This window comes from Dermacentor andersoni, chromosome 2 (genome assembly GCF_023375885.2).
Source record: "Dermacentor andersoni chromosome 2, qqDerAnde1_hic_scaffold, whole genome shotgun sequence".
Classification (NCBI taxonomy): domain Eukaryota; kingdom Metazoa; phylum Arthropoda; class Arachnida; order Ixodida; family Ixodidae; genus Dermacentor; species Dermacentor andersoni.
Window position 1 is genome coordinate 153,374,526 of NC_092815.1, and position 19,843 is coordinate 153,394,368.

Consider the following 19,843-nt stretch of genomic DNA (forward strand, 5'->3'; position numbering starts at 1 on the left):
TACTCTGTTGGTAAGTTCACCGTTTTCCTTCAGCTGAACGAACATTAGACCAACAGACACGTCTCCACAAGTTATTTACTTCACGCTAGCTTTCATTAGTGTTTCAAAATACCTACATTCCTAAATACACCTCACAGTTTTAGCTAGTGCATTAGTGACTTTTTTGTCTCACTTCAATGACACGCGTCCGAAAATCTTGGCAACACTAGAATGTAATGGTTCATAAATCACGATTGAAAAATAGATCTGTCGATGACAAAGACGCATTTTCCAGCCTTTCTTATCCGCAAGGGAGGCAAAGTTGGCAGTATACGTGCCACCTAGGCCCGAGTGTGCGTTCTCCGCCCAGTCGTGAACGTGAACTTTTGTATAACCTGCAAATAACATTGCCCAACAAATCAACCTGTCATTAACATATTATATAAAGAACATGTCATCGTTCATTGGTCTGTGGCCACTAAAGCGGCATCTACCTTACCTCCTTCCCGCCCGGAAGGAGCCGGGTGGGAGGGAGGTTAGATAGATGCTGCTAACCTAACCTCCGCTCCCCTTGCAAGGAACCCTCCGCGTCAGATTTTGTCGTAAAGCATACGAAAAGTAGACAGGTACTGCAGAAGTCAAAGGGGAAATTATATGCAGGGTAGTGTAGCTGCCGTTGTTGGCGTGAGGCGTCAATGCGGACAGAGCAGCGGCAGTAGAGCAATCCAACGTGGAACGTACTGCGATCATTTTATATATATATATATATATATATATATATATATATATATATATATATATATATATATATATAAGCAGGGAGAGAGACGGAGAGAGAGGTGACTTGCCCCCTCCCCCTCGAAAAATAGCGGATACGCCACTGTCGTCATGACCATGTCTCTGGGACGTTAGAGCTGGTACACTGATGGAGCACTGTAAGTGGAATCAGAAAGCAACGGTACAGCACGAAAGACGCTGGTGTTGTGAGGAGTTGCAGTGCACGTGACAGCAGGCGGACCAGGCTCATTATGTTGTTGCCGTGGGACCTGTCTGAGAACAGGAGCATCGGTATTCGTATCACCAGTCGCAAAGGAACAGCTCGCGGCTGTATCAACGCCAGGACTTAGACTAGCCATGCCATGCAACTCGAGTCAAGTGCATGTCGACGTGGTGGTACGTGTGGGCTTGGATGCAAGGAGATCTTTGTTGAAAACTAGCAGGCGCACCTGCAGAGGATTTGACGGGACCTGCAGTGGAGTGGGAGGGTCTTAGTAGTCATGGAACGGACGAGGCGAGGAAAGCGCTGTGGACGTGTAGTCACTCCATCGTAGTTTCTATGGTACCGGTGCGGTGGAAGATTTTACCAGTATGCAGCTCTTACAAGGTGCCAAGTGTGAAGAGCCTTACGCGGGTTCTGCGACTCCTTCAGAAGCATTGGCCGTTAAAAAAGACTGGCGCACTCCATAGTCGATGTGGAAGTGACCAAGCTGATACATAGGCGTAGGTGGGGCTCGGTGATAAACTGTGATGACCCGGTCGTTGTTGGCGCTTTCATTTGAGCGTCCACAGTCAATAATTATGTGGCAGCTGAACAAAAAATGAGGCCATCTTTATCGGAGGAGCTGGCATGGCCACGCACGCGGGCGCGTTGAACACGGCTACAGATTCGTCGAATATCTTGACTTGTCGCGACTGTCCAACCGGGCGCGAAACGCGTTCCCCTCCGCATATCCGAGCAAAATTTGTCTTCGTCGTCATCACGTTAACGGGGGCGCTACAAACGCATGAAAAGTTTTGTGACGCGCACGTCACATATGCAACAATATTTTGTGATTGTTTCACACGTGATAAGGTTCATCTGTCTTTTCATATGATCATACTCGAATATTGGATATGTAGCATAAACTTTTTTCTAGGGTTGTCACAGGGACAGAAGTTCAATCCACTGTGGTGTTGGTGGGTCAGTTCTAGGCTCACTTGCAGCGCTACGGTACGCACGTCGAGGCCCGTTGTAGCCGAATAGGTTGCAATTGCGCTGGTTGTGCTCGACGGTCGCAGAGACGCAATATATAGCGATTCCAAGGCAGCCATTAAGACCTGCCAAACCGAGAGTGTCTCCCCTCAGGCCCTCCGAATTCTCCAAAGCGCCAAAAGTATCTCTCCGCATTCTATCACTTGGTTTCCCGCTCACATGGGGTCGACTGAGGGCTCTCCTAATCTTAACGAGGGTGCGCATGAGGCCGCGCGAGGACTCACTGACCGCGCCGCCTCCGCAGTCCTCCTGTCCCGCGAGGAACCCTTGATCACGTTCAATGAGGTTACCACACACTACAATCTGTCAAGACGGGTATTCCCCCTCACGCACCCCGCTTTATGCAGGGCGCGGGCGGTGACCCTTCGGCTTTTACAAGCCCGTGCGTATCCTAACCTTGCGGTTCTTCATGCAATATATCCTAAAAGGTATCCCAGTGCAGGCTGTCCTGCCTTTGGACTAACGGCGACATTGGATCATGTGTTGTGGGAGTGTGAAGCCATCGATTCCTCCTTCACCGAGGATAGGTGGGCTGCGCTCTTGGGCAGCCCCGAACTCAATGACCAAACCCTGGCCGTCCAGAGTGCCCGCGATCGGGCCGTCAAGCTCGGCTTCGCGGTCCCTGCGTGGGACTAGCCGGTTGGCGCGGGGTCTCCCCTTCGTCTGCGTTAGACCCAATAAAGTTATTTCCCTCACTCACTCACGCACTGTTAGTTTCTCTGCACCATATTATGAGTATGAAGATGATGATGCGGAGGTCACCTAGATGACGAAACCACAGCATAATGGACGAACGCACGAGTACAATAATCCCCGTTTCGATTGTATAGTGGTGTCAGAATGAAAAACAGTCAGATTCCGACATGATCAACAAAGGGACCAATGCGACAAGGACCACCATTCGGGAGTTTGGAAACGGCTTTATATTGAACACATTACTACAGCAAAAGGGACCAGCCAATGACAAAATGTTCTTCTGAAGGAAAGCTTTTGTGAATTAAGACCCTGGATAGGAAATGTGTCCGTTATTGTATAATTCACGGTTTGCACTTCAACGTACTGGCGATAGTTTACTGCCAGCAGCGACGACAAAGGCGCCTTTGCACTTATTGCAGCCACGGCCGCTTAGTTTCTGCCGCGCCACTGTTTCCCTTATCAAGGCGCTGCTTTTGCGGCTGCGCGCCGGGCTTTTCTGGCCCTCTACATGGACAACTAAGAGAGCTGTGAGATTGGCTTGGGGCGGCTTTCCTCGCAGCAAGGCGGGCATAAGTGTATCCCATGGTGCCCCTCCAAATACAAGCATCAGCTTTGCTGCGAGATTCACGGATCCCCGGACTGTGGCTGCGGCTACTGCTACCCTAAAAGTCAGTTGTGATGCGTTTTGCTCTCGTTATTTAGCGAAAGAACAAACCAGCTCATTCTTGTGCTCTGTAATTGTATCTGTGGCTTCGAGCTCCAACAAATACATTACTTAAGCGCACTTGGCTCAAGCCATCCAGCAGCCGTATGCTCAATTTGCGTTACGACAGGTAGAACACCTTGCCTAGCGCGAAACATTATAGTACTAGAAATGTTTCCATAGTAACGCTTTGTGAGTAATCTAAGATGGTACTTTTAGGAAGTACACGGAACACCGCTTCCAATTTGTGCGCTGCTACAGCTGCAAATATAGCCGTTAAGAGCATGCTCGGCTTCCCTGGTTATAGTGGCGGTGCTTGCGGAGCAGAATACACGCTCTATGTCAGCCCACAGAACACGTACACGAATTTGGTCATAACGCTCATAATGCTAAAAAAGTCACTGATAAAGCGTCCCGCGTGACAGTTACGTGTTTTTTTTCGAGCGATTGGAAGCTGTCTGGCACGTTCAATGCACTCTTTTGAAGCGATAATTTGTTATCGGTATTTCTTGCAGGACACTGCCATGGCATTGGTGTACGCCAGCAGCCCTGATCGATCCCAATACATGACGCCATGGGGACCAATTTATCGCTACAACTACTTCATTTGGTTGTCTGATGTAAGTATACTGGTACCAAAATCATGATCAACACATCAACGGCGTAGAACTAATGCTCCAATCATGGAGTTACAGTAGATTCCGGTTAACCCTAACCTGGTTATGATGAATTTTTGGATATGATGGAACAGTGAGTGATAATTCACTTTGGCTACCTATAAACTCAACGCAAAAATATTTACTGGAGTATGAAGAATGCAGTTGATTCAGCTGAATTCCCGCTACTCGGCTCGCCGCGAGGTCCGGATAGAAAAACTTGGAAAAGCCGAGTCTGTTAGTTGATGAGAAGCAAATGGTGCTTCTTTGGAGCTGACTGCCCCAGTGTCAACGATGACGTAAAAGCCTGCTGGGCTGACATTGAAGAAGCAATATATCACGAGTGCCTCTGCGGATTGATCATTATAATGAGAACGCTGCTTTAAAGCCGCGAGAACCAGCTGTGAAAACGTTATGAGGAAACTAAATGAAATTACAGCGGTCTTGACTGTGCGTATATTCGCACAGTCGCGGCAAGCAACACCTCAGACAAGAGTGCAAAAGGCTAAGCCTTATGTTACACCATTCCAATAAATATCTATTAGAATTTTATTTCAGTTTAGTATTTTAATGGTACTTCATTTATTATTTTGCGTCAGCCCTATTGGGACACACTAGAAATAGTAGAATTTTTCTTGTGCAGCGTGGTTCTGCTAGAAAGAATTTCTGAAAAGATGAACAGATCTTTACGGGCTCCTTGATATGCGTCTTGACGACAGCCTACTGCATACCACAAGAAACTGAGCAATAAATGCTACAAACGGATGCTCTAAAGTTAGCCTATCGACTGATTGCATGATAAAACCATGAACCGCCCAGTGTGAGTACTTTATCGTGCAATACTAACAAAGAATACTGCAGTTGGTAACAATGGTTTCAAGACTAACACGCTCGCACGAGTAAAAAAAAAAGAGATTTATCTACTAAAACATATTTGGGAGTCCTCATAGACTGCCACCAGCCTCCTTAATTCCTGCCGTCCACTAGTAATGTATTATGATCTCTTAATTGTCTACAAATAAACTACTACAGCCGTCCCCTGGACGTATCCGGGAAGACAACGAAGGCCCGCCTTCCTGCCTCTGTGCCCACAGTCGATACATACCATTGCTGCAAAGTATGGGGCCATTGGATGCCGTGCAAAGTACTTGCACTTTTAGCAGCTGTTAGATCTCGCCGTTTAAAGAAAAAGAATTAAACAAAAAACATCATATTCAAAATCCTTGAGGAAGGGTTTCTTGTAGATACTTTTGAAGACAAGCTATAAGCACTATTATGTAACAATAACAGCTAGCGCAAAATTGTGTCATACTTAGTGCCAAAGTTGAGGATGGTAGATTTCAAAGTGAACCATTAAGTTTGTTCTGCACTTAAATGCTTTCGCGAATGAACGAGTGCTCAAGAAGAAGCTTTACGTTAGGTCATGTATATACGTATAACATGGGAGCCCATATAGCCGAATTTGGTGGCGCGTAGAGTTTAATTAAAAAACTTCATTTTGAGCACAAGAGTTAAAATATGTACCATCACTACATCGTGAAAATGGAATAACGGGTACTGCACTCGATATGCGGCTGCAGGACCGCTAACTTGATCGTAGCTATCCTCGCACAATGTTTTGTAACTACCGCTCGACACATTTTGTAACTTACGCACGCGGTACCAACTTTTGGTGCAGCCGAGAGACTAACGAATTTATTTTGTAAAAGGGGTCCCAATGAGTGTGCTTCACGAGATATGACGGAATTTCAGCGTCTTGTCAAAGCTTTGTCCACCTGTCAAAACGTAACTCCCATGTTTCACGAGTGAAACGTCACCACTTTTTGTCAGTATTCGTACTAATGGGTTATGCGTTGCTTTATGCAAGTATGAGTGAGGTATTGCGGCCTACGTACCGTACGTAGGTACAGCTTATACGGTAGGCATTAGAAGAATACTTACGATTACATACAATCGGCATTATTTGTAACAATATGCATGCCAAATTGAAATGTTTTTTTCTTTGTAATCATAGACTATAGGGGACTACATGTTATTTCTTTGCACAACAAATACATCGCCTTTACTAAAACTCTGGGAACGGCTAAGCTGCAGTGTGAATGGATTCTCGTCTTGGAATTATTGCCTGAGAGAAATGGCAATGTAAAACACACCTCTAACAGCGAGAATAGTATTGTAGCGCAGCGAAAACAGCACTTCCGGCAGAGGGGCGCGTCAAATGCACGACGTATGGCAATAAATCACCTAAGCAATTTTGCGGTTGTGGAAATATAAGACAATTAGGACCCTTAATGTCAATCGAGGAGATCGGAAGTTTTCGTCTATTAGCAATACCGTCGAGTCAACTGTACATGCTGTGAAGCATAATAAGCCCGACGATTACGTCACTTAGACTGAGGAAGGCAGAAACCAATGAAGAGACCAAATGCAAATTCATTTTGTGCGCGCAGACGATGTTAACGTGAGATAATTAGGCACTGTCATGACAACTAGCATTATATTGCATATTTGATGTCGAAAGGCAGTAGCCCAATAATAATGGTTCGTCGAGGTCTACACGAAGAGGTAGTTCGTGGTGATATAAGAAACCATGCTGTTGCTTTTACTTTCAACAGGATTGAAGGATTTCATTAATGAAAGACAATGCGAAGCTGCACTAACCTCATTTATGGACATCGTGTTGGTCATCACTTCAGAACATGGAAATGAGACTGCCAGAACTTCAACTCACTTTGAGTAGGCATCAATGATTGTTAAGAAGTAATTCCAACGGTCCACTGAAATCAATGTGGAGGCGTGACCAAGAATTCTTCGGAAACGGCTAAGCCGTTGATGGCCCTGGTTGTGGCATACGCTCATGTTCTTGGCATACTATGCAAGACTTGACCTTCCCAACAATATCGTGGTGAATGTTGGGTCACCATACATGCCTTCGGGCTATAGATTTGTTTTTCTCAATAACTGGATGACTTTCATGTAAACGATTGAGCACTTCCGCTTGAAGCGCAGCTGCGATTACGACCCTTGTTCCCCGGAGAACAGCTTTGTCCTGAAGACTAACCTCAAGCTCATGTGCCTTGAACGTTTTTCATTTAGCTTCCTGTGGAAGGTCATCTCCTTGCAAAAGTACGTCATGAACTTTAGACAAGAGAAGGACTTTCGTAGACGCTTTGCTTACTGTTTCGTATGACAAAACTCGAAGGTAATGTTCTTACAACATGAATATATCTCAGGGACGTTCTACAATGAAGTTGTCGCATTTCAGTGGCAAACGGCTCAGTGCATCAGTAGACCCCATCTTTATTCTTGTACTGTATATGAGCCAATGGAGGAGCTGCAGTTGCAAGGAACTTTGCTTCTAGAAACGAATGTTCATGCTCTTCTTTTTCAAGTCCACGGTATGTTATGCGCCAGAAGGTGATGATGCCGCTTGAGAACTGAAGACAGGTTTGGCAAGCAAATAACATAGCTCAGTGCGCAATTCTAAGATAACTGCGATCTGGAATAGCCTTGTCTTGGCCAAGAAATCCGAATAACGGCTTGTGATTTATGACAGCGAGGAAATGCAATCCCAAGGGGCATTAGTAGAATCTTGTAACTCTGGAGGTTAACGCTAAATCCTCCTTGTTGAACTGGCAGCAATTCTCGGTGCGTTGCGCACTTCTACATGCAAACACGATGAGATGTTCGAGCTTATGAGCATCACGATGAGGAAGAGCTTTTATTGGGGTTATAGTGAACCAATAGAGGAGCTGTAGTTACAGTTACTTTGTTTCTATAAATGAATTTTCACGCTCGTTTTTTCAAGTGCAAGGTACATTATTCGCCAGAAGGTGATGCAGCGGATTGAGAACGAAAGATAGATTTGGCAAAAACGCCCTGCAGTGTCTCACCAAGACTAGCTTGTTGACGTTGCTTGGTAGAAGCAAGCAAAGAGCGACCTTAATCTCGCGTGGAGCAGGGTGCAGCCAAGTAACATCACTGACATGGCCTAAGTACTCGACAGATGACACCATGAATTATCATTCGCTATATTTGACCTTGAGGCTGGTATTCTACAAATACTTTCGAGAGCTTGTTCACATGGTTCTTGTCGTCGGTGCCTGTAAGCAGGATGCCCCCAGAGCATAGTGCAATGGGGCGCAGACGTGGAAGAAGGATTTCCATCCTAAAAGGAAGTCTCTCATATTCGAAGAAACCTTTTGGTATGTGGAGAGTTGTGTACTTCATAGATGCCGGGTCGACAATCAGATGCTGATAAGCGTCCTTCAGATCTAACTGAGTAAATTTGAATCCACCTGATATTTTCGTCCGCAACTCTTCAGCGCTGGGAATTGGGTACTTGTCCACACTTGCAAGAGTATTCACAGCCACCTTGCAAACTTCACGTATGTGAATCCGATGATCTTTCTTGAGGACGGGATCAATAGCAATGCTCATTCAGACGAGCATACAGGTTGTATGGTCGTCCCGCTGCAACCGTTGTATTTCTTCAGACACTTCATCCATCAGCGCAAACGGAACTGTTTTAGGCTTGAAAAGACGGGGCTTTGATCCATATTTGATAGGACGTTTAAATGTGACGCCTTAGAAAGTTCGTGACCCATCAGAAAACAACGCATGGTGCTTCTCTATAAGTGCCGCTCACCACTTATGGAACAGACTTTAGTGACGCTGAAGAGTGGCATATCGAATGACATCTGCGACGCTTCCATCCAGTTACGTCCGAGAAGCGACTGTGCTTTACCATGGGAGACCAGCAATATAAGGTTGTACTGACTATTATTGTACTTTGCTAATACCATAAACTTTCCAAGGAAAGGTTTGATTTCGCTGGTGTAACTCCTTAGTTGAACGTTTAAATGTGTGCAATGGAATTTCGGAAACTCACGGTGTAATTGCTTCTCTCCATTTATGGATGCGCTCGCTCCTGTGTCAATCCCAATCGTAAATGATCATCCTTGCATTTCAAGTTGAATAATGAATGGATTGACCTAAGAGGCTTGGTGTGACGTGGAAGAAATTGTCTACATATTGTATGTTTCAGGTCTACTGCATGAAGTTCGAACCTGGTTTCCTGGCTCATCTGCTGCCTGCAATCCAGCTTGTTTCCGACATTCCTCTTCCGGGGATATTTTTGCTTGGGAACGGCAGATCTCTGATTGGAATTCGCACTTTTTTCCTTGCATACTTTGGATATATGACCGTTTTTATGGTAAAGATGGCAAACATCATGAATGTGAGGACACTTAGTCGTGTAGTGCGTCTCAGCGCGGCGGTAGCAACTAACATTCTTCGTATGCGGAGCCTCGATAGCAGTAATTTCTGCAGAAGGCTCTCCTCAAGTAGCACGAAGTTCCAACATAACACGTTTAGCAGATTCCATACTTAGTACCAAGGTCTCTGTGGATTCTAACAAGATGTTAGGTACCTCAAGGAGCCTGATTTGCATTTGAGGATCTACAAACAATGCTATCTCTAAGCAAATGGTTGAGCAACATTCCGAAATCGCACTGTTCTAAGAGCTTCTTGATTTCGGCTACACGGTGGCCAACCAACGTGGCCTCGTCGCGGATGCGAGAATTGAACTTGAAGCGACTGACCCCGCCTGAAGGTTTCGCCTAGAATTGGTTTTCGAGGGTTTGTAGGCAAATCGTCACAGTAGTTTCCGTGGGCTTTCCCCGCGCAAGGCTCGATAGGATGGAGTACGCAGCAACTCAGAAGGATGACGCGACTCTTGTCCGTTAGCACGTCGTTGGTATCGAAGGACTGCTTCATTCGTTTCAAATACTCTTGCTGTGACTGGAAGTGGTGCTCGAAGGACTCAAGAGAACTCTACGCTGACGTCTTGCAACTGCCAGTTGATGCTCGTCGCCAAATCGTTATGATCGATCGCCCACGAACAAAAGAGGCCGCACCATCTTCGTTCAAAACTCGTTTTGCGGCTGCCGTTGTTCTAGTTCGCGCACTTCCTTTATTCAGAGCGTGAGTACAACTAGGTTTAAGTGTCACTAGTTTTTAGAAGAATATTGCGAGTAATCAGAGCTGTGAGCTGCGATCGGTGCTAAGAAACAGCTCTCGGCATACACACTTTCAATGTAAAATTCCGAAGTATTCAAAACACTGCAAGGATTCGTATCTCCAGTGTTTATACGGTGGTGAACAACAGATGTTTGGCCTAATGTCCTATCGCCGAAATCAAAAACGTCACTGTACGATTCAAGCAGGAGTCGTATGTCCGTGGCCTGTGTATAGGTGAGGTCAGGTGCAATCATTTTCGCGAAGTCATCCGTTAAGAAACCCGAGCTGTCAGCTGCAATTGGCGCTAATAAGTCACTCTCGGCATTCAGACTCTCAATGTCATATTTGCATCTACTAGAAACGCTGGCCAAGAACATGCCGGCTGAAAGCCCTTGAGAGCACAGGCTGAAATTAAGAAGCGAAAGAACGACGTTGTTATTAGTAATCGTCACCAGCGTATGCGGAAGAGCAACGTTCCGCTTCAAAAGCTCGTCGATGATGGAGCGAAGGACATTTTCACTATCGGGAATCTGTGGCTGTGTGGTCAATGCGACGTACGTGACAGCCTCAGGTGATAGACGCACATGTTGAAGCGCACACAAGGCTGGTGGAGCGGTGCTCGTAGCACCGGCGCCTTGAGGCAGTTCCAGCTGAAGACCGCCGGTTGCGCAGTTGATGAGAGCGGAATGATGGGATAAAAAGTTCAATCAAAAGATAATGTCGTGAGGGCAGTTGTCGACCACAGCAAAGAGAACAGAAGTAGGGCGGCCGGCTATATTTATGCGCGCAGTACACATTCCAAGTACAACCAGCAAGCCGCCGTCGGCCACACGAAGCACTCGGGCAGGTGCTGGGGTGACGACCTCCTTTAAACGTCTACGTAGGCTAGCACTTATCAGAGACACGTGGGCTCCACTGTCGACGAGTGCTTGGACAGGTAAGCCGCCTATTTTAACGTCAATTACACTTCTCTTTGTGGGCAGAGACAGAGGATTTGCTGCAGTAGTGGGCAATGCAGCACCACCTCCGAGGGCTGCATTTCTTATTTTTCCGAAAGGGTGCGGCCGAAAGCCACAGGGGACGAAAGGCCACGCGGCTGCGGCGAACGGGAAGATGGGCGACGTGTTTGTGGTGAGCGAGACTAGTGTCCGCGCCGCAATGGTGAGCGACTGCATCACGTGAAAAAATGTCCCAAAAGCCAGAGGAACTCATACTTCAACGTGTTATCACTGGCTTTACTCAACAATAAAATATAACAAAAACATAGTCGTTTCCCCACCTATGGGTGTGACATTACCAGTACGCAAATGGCAACAAACGAGAAAAAAAATCCTATTTATGTACGATACTGCCGTAAACATCCGGCAGGAAGCCACGGCAGATTTTTTTGCGACGGATAAACCATGATTCCACAAATGTTCTTGGGCCCCATCGGTGTTCCCGTGCTAACGTGGTTACATTATCAAAAGCGAACATGTGACCTTTTGTTAAACAATGATCAACCAGTTCCATCATTGCACGTGTGACATGGATGGCTTTCGTAACGTCCCTTAAGTGTTCCATGAGTCGAGTGCGACGTCGCCGCCCCGTCTCGCCAATGTAGCGGCATGACAGTCCGAGCAGTCAACCTTGTAGACGACACCGCTTTGTTCGTCCGGAGGTGTGAGGTCATTTAGCTTCGGGAACGCGTTTGCCAATGCGTACGAGGGTTTGAACACAGTTCGAACACCCAAAGGCCGTAAAGCCTTGCGCATTGCATTTGCTGCACCTCGAACATACGGAATGCACACAAAGGAAGCCTGCCTTTCGGCCTTGCTCTTGCGGGGTCTCTGTATTCGGCGCCGCGTATCATTGACACAGCGCTGAGGGTAATTCCGTTTATGCAAATGAGCGGCAACATTAGTTAATTCTTGCTCCCTGAAAGTTTGCGTTGACGACAGTGCATCGCAACGAGACAGGAGCGTACGTACTGGTGAGAGTCAAAACTCAGCATACTCCGGCTATCGCAAGATTTGCGATATACGGCTGCCTCCCTCCACTGATCCTCCTTTGCTGCGACGTACCAGCACACATAGAAAGCCTAGGTTGCCACTATTCTCCGTCTCGCATGTAAATTGAATGGCATGATGGACGTCATTAAGCGTCTCTTGCATGGCATGCAGGTTTTTCTTTTCGACAATGACGAAAGTGCAATCGTGGCTGACCTGCATTAGCAGGTCAGCCACGATTACCGAAACAGGACTGCCCATCGGGACGCTTTCTATATGGTAATATATGGCTCCGGCATGTACCACGTGTTCCTAGCAGAGTGGACGGCGCTGTTAAGACTCGGCGGTGGGCGAAACATTGCGGGCATTTCCATTAAAACGGCTCAGGTTGGTCGGCGTGCGAGGTGTTGAGGGCCACGAATTGCGACAGTATCTGGCGACATAACCAATGCGCCGACAGGTGAAACATATCGGCTGGTCGTCCACGGTTTTCCATTCAGTCTAGTTGCGAGAACGCGGAGAGAAGCGTCGGGGTCGAGCGAAAATAGTAGAAGGGCGTTCGTTGGTTCTGGGGTTGGTGACAGCACAGACAGAATGTAGGCCAAAGTTTTCAAGTTCTTGCCGAACGATGGCTTGCACGGGAGAAACTGAAAAAGGGGTAGCATCAAGGCTACGCGAACAGAAAGCTGCGGGTGAAATCGCGTCCAGTTGACGTCGAGCGACTCGCACCACTTCCTCTGATGGCGACGCATGCTGCTGTGCGGGTTGATCTTCACACGCCGACGTTGCGGCAGTATTGGGAAGTCTGGTGAACGGGTGCAGAACCTGTCGCGTTTTGGCGAACTCAAATTGTTGGCACTTTTTGATGATAGCATCAACTGTGGAGCAGCTTTTGCACATGAGCAGATGAAGGGCGTCGTCAGCAATTTCCTTGAGCACATGCCCTACCTTCTCGGCTTCTGTGATGTCGTGATCGGCTTTACGACAAAGCACCAGAACGTACTCGATATACGAAACGTAGGACTCTGTGGGGGATTGGGCACGAGAGGCCAGTTCCTGCTTTGCGGCAATTTTACGGCCGGCTGGTTTCCAAACAAGTCTGTTATCTTCTCTTTGCATTGGAGCCAGCTCGTCAGCTCCTCTTCATGATTTTCGAACCACACCTTTGCCGTGCCTCTTAGGTAGAAGAACAGATTAGCTAGCATAAGCGTAGGGTCCCATCTGTTTATTCCACTCACACGTTCGTACATAGACACCCACTCTTCAACGTCGGCGCCATCAGTCCCGCAGAAAGTTCCGGGATCCTTGGGTTTCACAATCACAACCGAAGGGGACAGCGACTTAGCGGGCGATGGTGACGTTGAAGGCAGCAACGACGTTGATCCCGCGTGTTCACCGTCATTCATAGTGCGGACGGTGATGCGGCGTCCACTGCGGAGCTCCGTTTCCAGCCATGGTACACCGCACCTCCAGCAATATGTTACGGGGATGTTGGGAGTATAAGACTGTGTTTACAGTGTATATAAAAGCAGAGTCAATGGGGTTTAAAATGTCTGACTAGTAACAACACGCAGCAGCCAGCATGTCACGATCTTCTTCCTCTCTCTCTTCTTTCATGATTCCGTAACAATATATATACCACATTTTTGATTTTGCACTCAGCTTTGGTGAAATCCTTGCCGGTGTTTGCATTTTTGTGAATTCCGACTGGTGTCAGCTTTTCAGTTTCAACTGCGCACTGAAAGTATGCAAGGCTTAGAAAGCTTGGAAAACAAAAGCTAGGGTAGTGCATTTCTAGTGCGTAACGTTGAGTGCAACGAAGTCAGCCTGCGTAATCCCAGGCAATTTCCACGAGAATGTGTAAACTATATTCCAGGGCTTACGGAGGACAGGACCGGACGGAAACCTAATAGAGAAGTCGTTCATGTACAGCATATTGGGACGTGACGCAGGCGACGAAGTGGAAGCTGGCATAAAACGGATGAGGATGGTTACCCGCTGGAAACTTCCTGTGCAGTTTTACTACATCGCAAAGGTAAGTAAACGTCGTAACATTTCCAGGTAGAAAAAAATGTGCAGATCCCATGTGTTGTGGGAATCGATGTTACGCGAAGCATTTTGCAGGCAGTTCGTTGGGTCTTCAACGCATTATTCGGTACCCTTCAGAGAGTTTCCAGTTGGGGGAACGCGCTCGTGTAATGTGTTAATGGGAGCGTCCGCGTTATGACAGAATCAAAGCAACTACGTCGTGTCATGTATCACCATGAATGTCACCGCATGTGATGCTTACATACGATGCATATCATGTAATTCATGTCAGCCATTTCATTCACGTCTTGTTATGAGTCGTACGCTACATATATCACTCATGGCATGTCATGAACGTATGTCATACTTCTCATGTATTGTCATGAGTGCCATGCATATAGTGTCATACATGTCATGTCGATTCAATTGCCAATTTAAGGGCATTATTTAGAGTTTCATCATTTGTAGGTGAGTTCATTTCGTGATCTGATATAAATTTGTCAAAGAATAACCTTATGTTTGGAGGTTTCCAGGCCGGACATTAATGTATATTAGGAATAAAATACGGGTAAGAACACTCCCTTGATGATCGCCGGAGGCAACAATGGTTATTTGCGAGCGTGCGGTGTTGGCTCTTCCAAACTGTGTTTGTTTAGTCATGTAATCTTTAATTACATAATTATAACAAACCATACCGTCTGCGTCACACTATAGTTATCACTGTCACTGTCGTCTTGCTTCTGGCATCTTACACTTTCTCGAGCTAAACACATAACTGCTCGCCCTACGTTGTTGTAACCGGCAATGCTATGCGGAGCCCGCAACAATGCTGGGTGGCCAGCTATCTGCAAAATGCTTGGTATAATATTAACTTTGACAATGCACCCACCGTGGTTGCTTAGTGGCTATGGTGTTGGGCTGCTAAGCATGAGGTCGCGAGATGGAATCCCGACCACGGCGTCCGCATTTCGACGGGGGGCGAAATGCGCAAACACCCGTGTACTTAGATTTAGGTGCACGTTAAAGAACCCCAGGTGGTCGAAATTTCCGGAGTCCCCCCACTACGGCGTGCCTCATAATCAGAAAGTGGTTTGTACACGTAAAACCTCATGCTTAAAATTTTGACAGTGCGTGGCATTTGCATAATTCTTACATGGTTTCAATTATACTCCTACTGTCTATGTTTCTCACAGACGATGCTCACCGTTAGCCAAGGTGTGGAAAGCAATACAAAGAAAACAGCGGAGCTCCGCCTGTCAGTTGATGAAGCGTCCACTGCCGAGCAGATCTATGATTACATAGGACGCAGCTTTCGTCACATACGTGAGGTAAGAAGCCCCCCCCCCCCCCTCCCCCCACGGATCTGCGCGCTAGTTTACATTCGAGAATGTGTAACAGCATTCGCGTAGCACCCGCACTCTGATTAAATAACACTTTTTGGATGCAGAATCTGCGGCTATATTCGAGAGTCTTTGGATACATTACGGTTGGCTTCCGTCGAAGGGCATATCGCTAACGCTGATAGTCGGAACCAGAATGGTCACCGCGAAAAATCAAACAATGTGCGCGTAATAATACAGCATGAAGCGAGTGTTTTATAGTCTTGCGAAATGTTTAATGTAGATACATATGTCGTTATACCTACATTTATCTAGCAGAAAGGGCAATATATAAAGAATTCCGCGCTCGACGAGGCATCTGATTCGCCACAGCACTACGATGGCAAAACGAAGCGCCTTCGATCGGAATGCTTTCTTTGGCCGATCAGAATACTTTCTGTTTAAAAAAGCAATCGAGAAGTTTATAAAACGAATCAGTTACCGTAAAGCAGAGTTTTCTAGTATATAATTATCGCCGAAATCTCCGTGTGATCGTAACCAATGGTGTTTCTTGCAGCCTGCTATTCTTCTGATGAAGGCAGCCATATCGTCCTCCTTCTACAACTCCATCATTATTAGTATTCTCAGCAGTGCCAGAGGAGGTACGTGCACCTAGTTATTTCTTATTGCATGGTGTTGTTTACTCTGTGTTTTCACACTCAACAATACATTTCAATAGTTTGCGCACTTGATAAACACAAGATGTAATTGTGGCAAGGAAACACCCTTTCACACTATCATTTTTTCTCGAAAGACTGCCCGGAGGAATATTGCAAATTACAGCACAGCTAAGAATAGTGAATCACATGCAACAAAAAAAAAATTCTTTCGTGCACAAACTATAGCGAAGACAACGGCCCATGCATCAAACGCCGCAAGTCGAGTGGGTGGCCCGGACGAAGCCCGATCGCTCCGAGACGTCGCAGACACGCTTGCTATAGCACCGGGCACGACCAATGCAAGTTTGTCACGTTTACAACATTGATGGAGATGGCACAAAATGGACAAGAACGCCCCATTGCGGCATAGTATTGCTCTGACCACAGGGCAGTGCAACCAGCTTAAGCGCAGGCGTAAAGCATCTCCGAAGCGCCTTTTTCTCTAGGGGATTAAGCGCGTCAGTGAGTAGCAGTTGTCCTCATCCATTTGAAAACTGCCGTACAGGGTGACATACAGTCGGCGGAAGAATGTCAGAATTTACCTCTAACTGGCCAGCTGCAGCGGCACATGGGATCCACTAGATACGGATCTGGAATAGGCGTTTCTCGCGAGCTAGTGGAGGGCATTTGATGGCCACGTATATGGAGCTTCGCGAAAAGTACTGCGAACTCCTAGCGTGGAGTCGATGCTGATGACAATCTAACAATACTGAGGGACTTCGACAAAACGCTTCAGCGAGTTCAATCCTTCTCGTGTGGCGGTGAGCTCAGTAATATACGTTCGGTGTTCAGGGTCGGCTTCATACGGTCAGTCTTTCTTACTTCTGGACGCTGTGGGAGCAGGAGCGCGCTGCACAGAATTCCAGCATTGATACTTGTAACGAAATATTGTGCAAGAACGTCTTGTGGCTCCTCGGTGCCACTGATATGGGTGTCTGATGCCGTTGCCTGTCCAGAGACAAGGTGGCGGACCCCGCCAAGTAGATTGCCGTTCATGAGTTGCACTCGATGCGACGGAGGAGAAAGTGTCGTCTTGATAGTGGGAGTAAAAGCTTTGTATCCCATGCATCGAGCTAACGCAGCTGCGAGGCAGAATAATGAATGCTTACGTGCGCAAGAAGAACGGCGTTGATCCACTTAATAATCGTGTTGCATTGGGTTCCTGCCTGTAATGTCGGCACCAGAGTCATGCGCAGATGGCCCACGACGGCATGCACAGTCTCCCGATTAATGGGCACAAGACGCTTACCAATCTGCCTTTGTGAGATGGTAAAACTGAAATTGGTACAAGTGGCATGACTGGAGCACGTATTTCGTAAGGTAGCGTATTGTGGTGGTGCTTCCTCCTCCGTTTTTTCTCTATTTCGACATACTGGCTAGTAAAGAGGTCGACGGAGACGGATCAAACTGTTCCTCGTTCTTCTCTTCTTATCCTACGGTACTTAGTCACTTCGTCCTCGTCCTGACGGCACTCCACATTTTCCGCCGCCTCTCATTCCATTCCTCCCGGGATGGTACTGGATGATGTTCCCAATGGAGCTACTACGATTGTCTTCGCCGGAGACACGTGGTACACTGACTTGATGATTTCATCTTAGCTCATCTCATCGTTAACTATGTATGGACCACTAAATTGGCACTTGGGACCTCTGAGCCCTTTATTGAGTATAAAACTTCCAGGTGCAATTGCAGGGAACTTACCATACTGCGCATTGTCGAAGTTTCTCTTTATTCCAAATTTATATTTCGTTTGCTGTTCCGCTGTCTTGGCCGTCTCTAGAAGAGCAACAGTAACCGGCGATTTCTAACTGGCGATATGCAGGAAGCCAAGGATTTTATTATTTAGAGAAAAGTACGCCACTCCGAGAGTGGCGTACCTTTATTTAAAGTAACCCCAGCCACTCCGTGTAGGTGTTACTTTGCTGAGTAACTGCAAATTCCTAGGAACATTTCCACCCATCACGGAAGGTAGGGTATAAATACAATAATTTTTAAGGTAGCAAATTAACATTTTACTTAAACTAAGTCGAGGGGGCGACTTCAAAGGGTATGCTCTAATGCGTCGGAGTGACGATTTTGCTTCCTTTAGGTTTGTATTCGGTTTTGGACATTTGACAAAGGTGGCGAATGCGGTTACATTCATGTAAAGCTTCCTTGAGATTTTCCCAGGCAAAACTCAGGTTTATCTTCCAGAAGCTCTTTGAGAATCCGTCATGCCTATTCTACTGAGCGCTGTCACGGTAAAGTGGCAAGATTTCTGGCCGGCATGTCTCTGGCACGGAAAACTTCTCGCCCTGTGCTCCAATTTCCTCTGTGCTTTATGAGATGTCGATGGTGTACAAATTTTCCGTATTTGCTGATGGTGAAATATGCAGCCAGGATAATGCATCAGCTTCTGGCAGCTTGTCCCCTGGTCAGTGGGTCACTTCAAGTGTGACTTGCTGCCATTCGTTGATCTGCCTCACAATTATACCTGAGGGTTGCGAGAGACTGAGAAGATAGGTAAGTGCTTTATTGTCTATAAACAGCATGAAGTGTCGACCTTAATGCATGAGCGGAAATACCTGACAGCCGTTCCACTTCAGGCGTTCCCTTTTCCGTAGTAGCATAGTTTTCTTGCACTTTTGTCAATGCTTACCAGTAATAATCTAGAGCCTTGAGTGGGCGCCCTGGTGCCTGTGAGTCATTCCGTTGGTAAAAGACAGCCTCAGTTCCATAAGTTGATGCGTCTGTGCAGAGCTCGAAATTTTTTTTGAAGACCGGGAGTATCAAGACTGGATCTGAAGATAAGATGTTGGCAAGTTCTTGATGTATTTGTTCGCAATGTTCACTCCGAAAAAACTGTACACTTTCTTGTGCTAGAAATTTCAAGCACTTCGCCACGCTGACCTAGTCAGGAAGCGGCACAACTGATGTGCAAGGAAGGCTCGCATCAGCGAGTAGGAGAAGCCTTCGCTTTTCATACAAATATTCTTGAAGGCTCCCGACTTTGTGTCTTAACACTGTTCCACCGTTATGGCCTGTTCATTGTAAACGGTGCCAGGAAGCTCTATTTCTATTGGCTCGACGTTTCCCCAAGGTCGTCTGAGATTTTCATGTCGAAGCCTTTTTCACGATTCCCGTCAAAAATGGCTCGAGTTTTCTTTTCATCATCTGGATCCCAATGATCTTGTTGGAAGGCGCATTCATAAACATCTATCCATGTAGCTGCAGCCGTTGATATACCATCAAAATTGTCCGCCTTTACGGCATCCCTTTTTTGAAGCGGCTCTGTGTAATGCCGTCTGACTAAGATATCCAAGAGCTGTGACTGTTGCCCAACCTGCTTCGCCTGCATATGCAGTAAGTTAATCCTAATAGACATCGAATTCTGTCCTCAAGGCGACTCACTCGGCGGTGTCTGACAGTAATAAGTCTTGCCATGGTGCATCAAATTGCAAAATTCTGGCGTACCTCTCTCTGTCAAGGTACGCTGGCGTGGACTGGCCTTGCTGGTGACGCCGATGAGCGGGTCGGTCGATGTAGAAGGCCCGCCCGAGTCAGCCTTCATCTTGATACTCGAACAGTAGCTCCCCGGTGTTTCCCTCTTTCCTTTCGGCGAATGTTGTCAACGCGCGCTAGTGTTAGTCCTCTACGACTGCGTCAAAGTGTAAACATCTCATCGGGCACAGGTAAAGCCGTTGCTCTATTTGTATTGGTTTT

General features: G+C 46.8%; 1 protein-coding gene across 1 annotated transcript in view; it reads left to right on the forward strand.

Moving 5' to 3' along the window:
- LOC126540572 (rifampicin phosphotransferase-like) overlaps positions 1–19,843 on the forward strand; it is a 119,050-nt gene that overhangs the window by 71,999 nt on the left and 27,208 nt on the right. The window contains exons 24-27 of the mRNA XM_050187411.3: positions 3,926–4,030; positions 13,952–14,110; positions 15,297–15,431; positions 16,000–16,084. Of these exons, the coding sequence (XP_050043368.2) occupies positions 3,926–4,030; positions 13,952–14,110; positions 15,297–15,431; positions 16,000–16,084 (484 nt within the window). The remainder of the gene's footprint in view (positions 1–3,925; positions 4,031–13,951; positions 14,111–15,296; positions 15,432–15,999; positions 16,085–19,843) is intronic.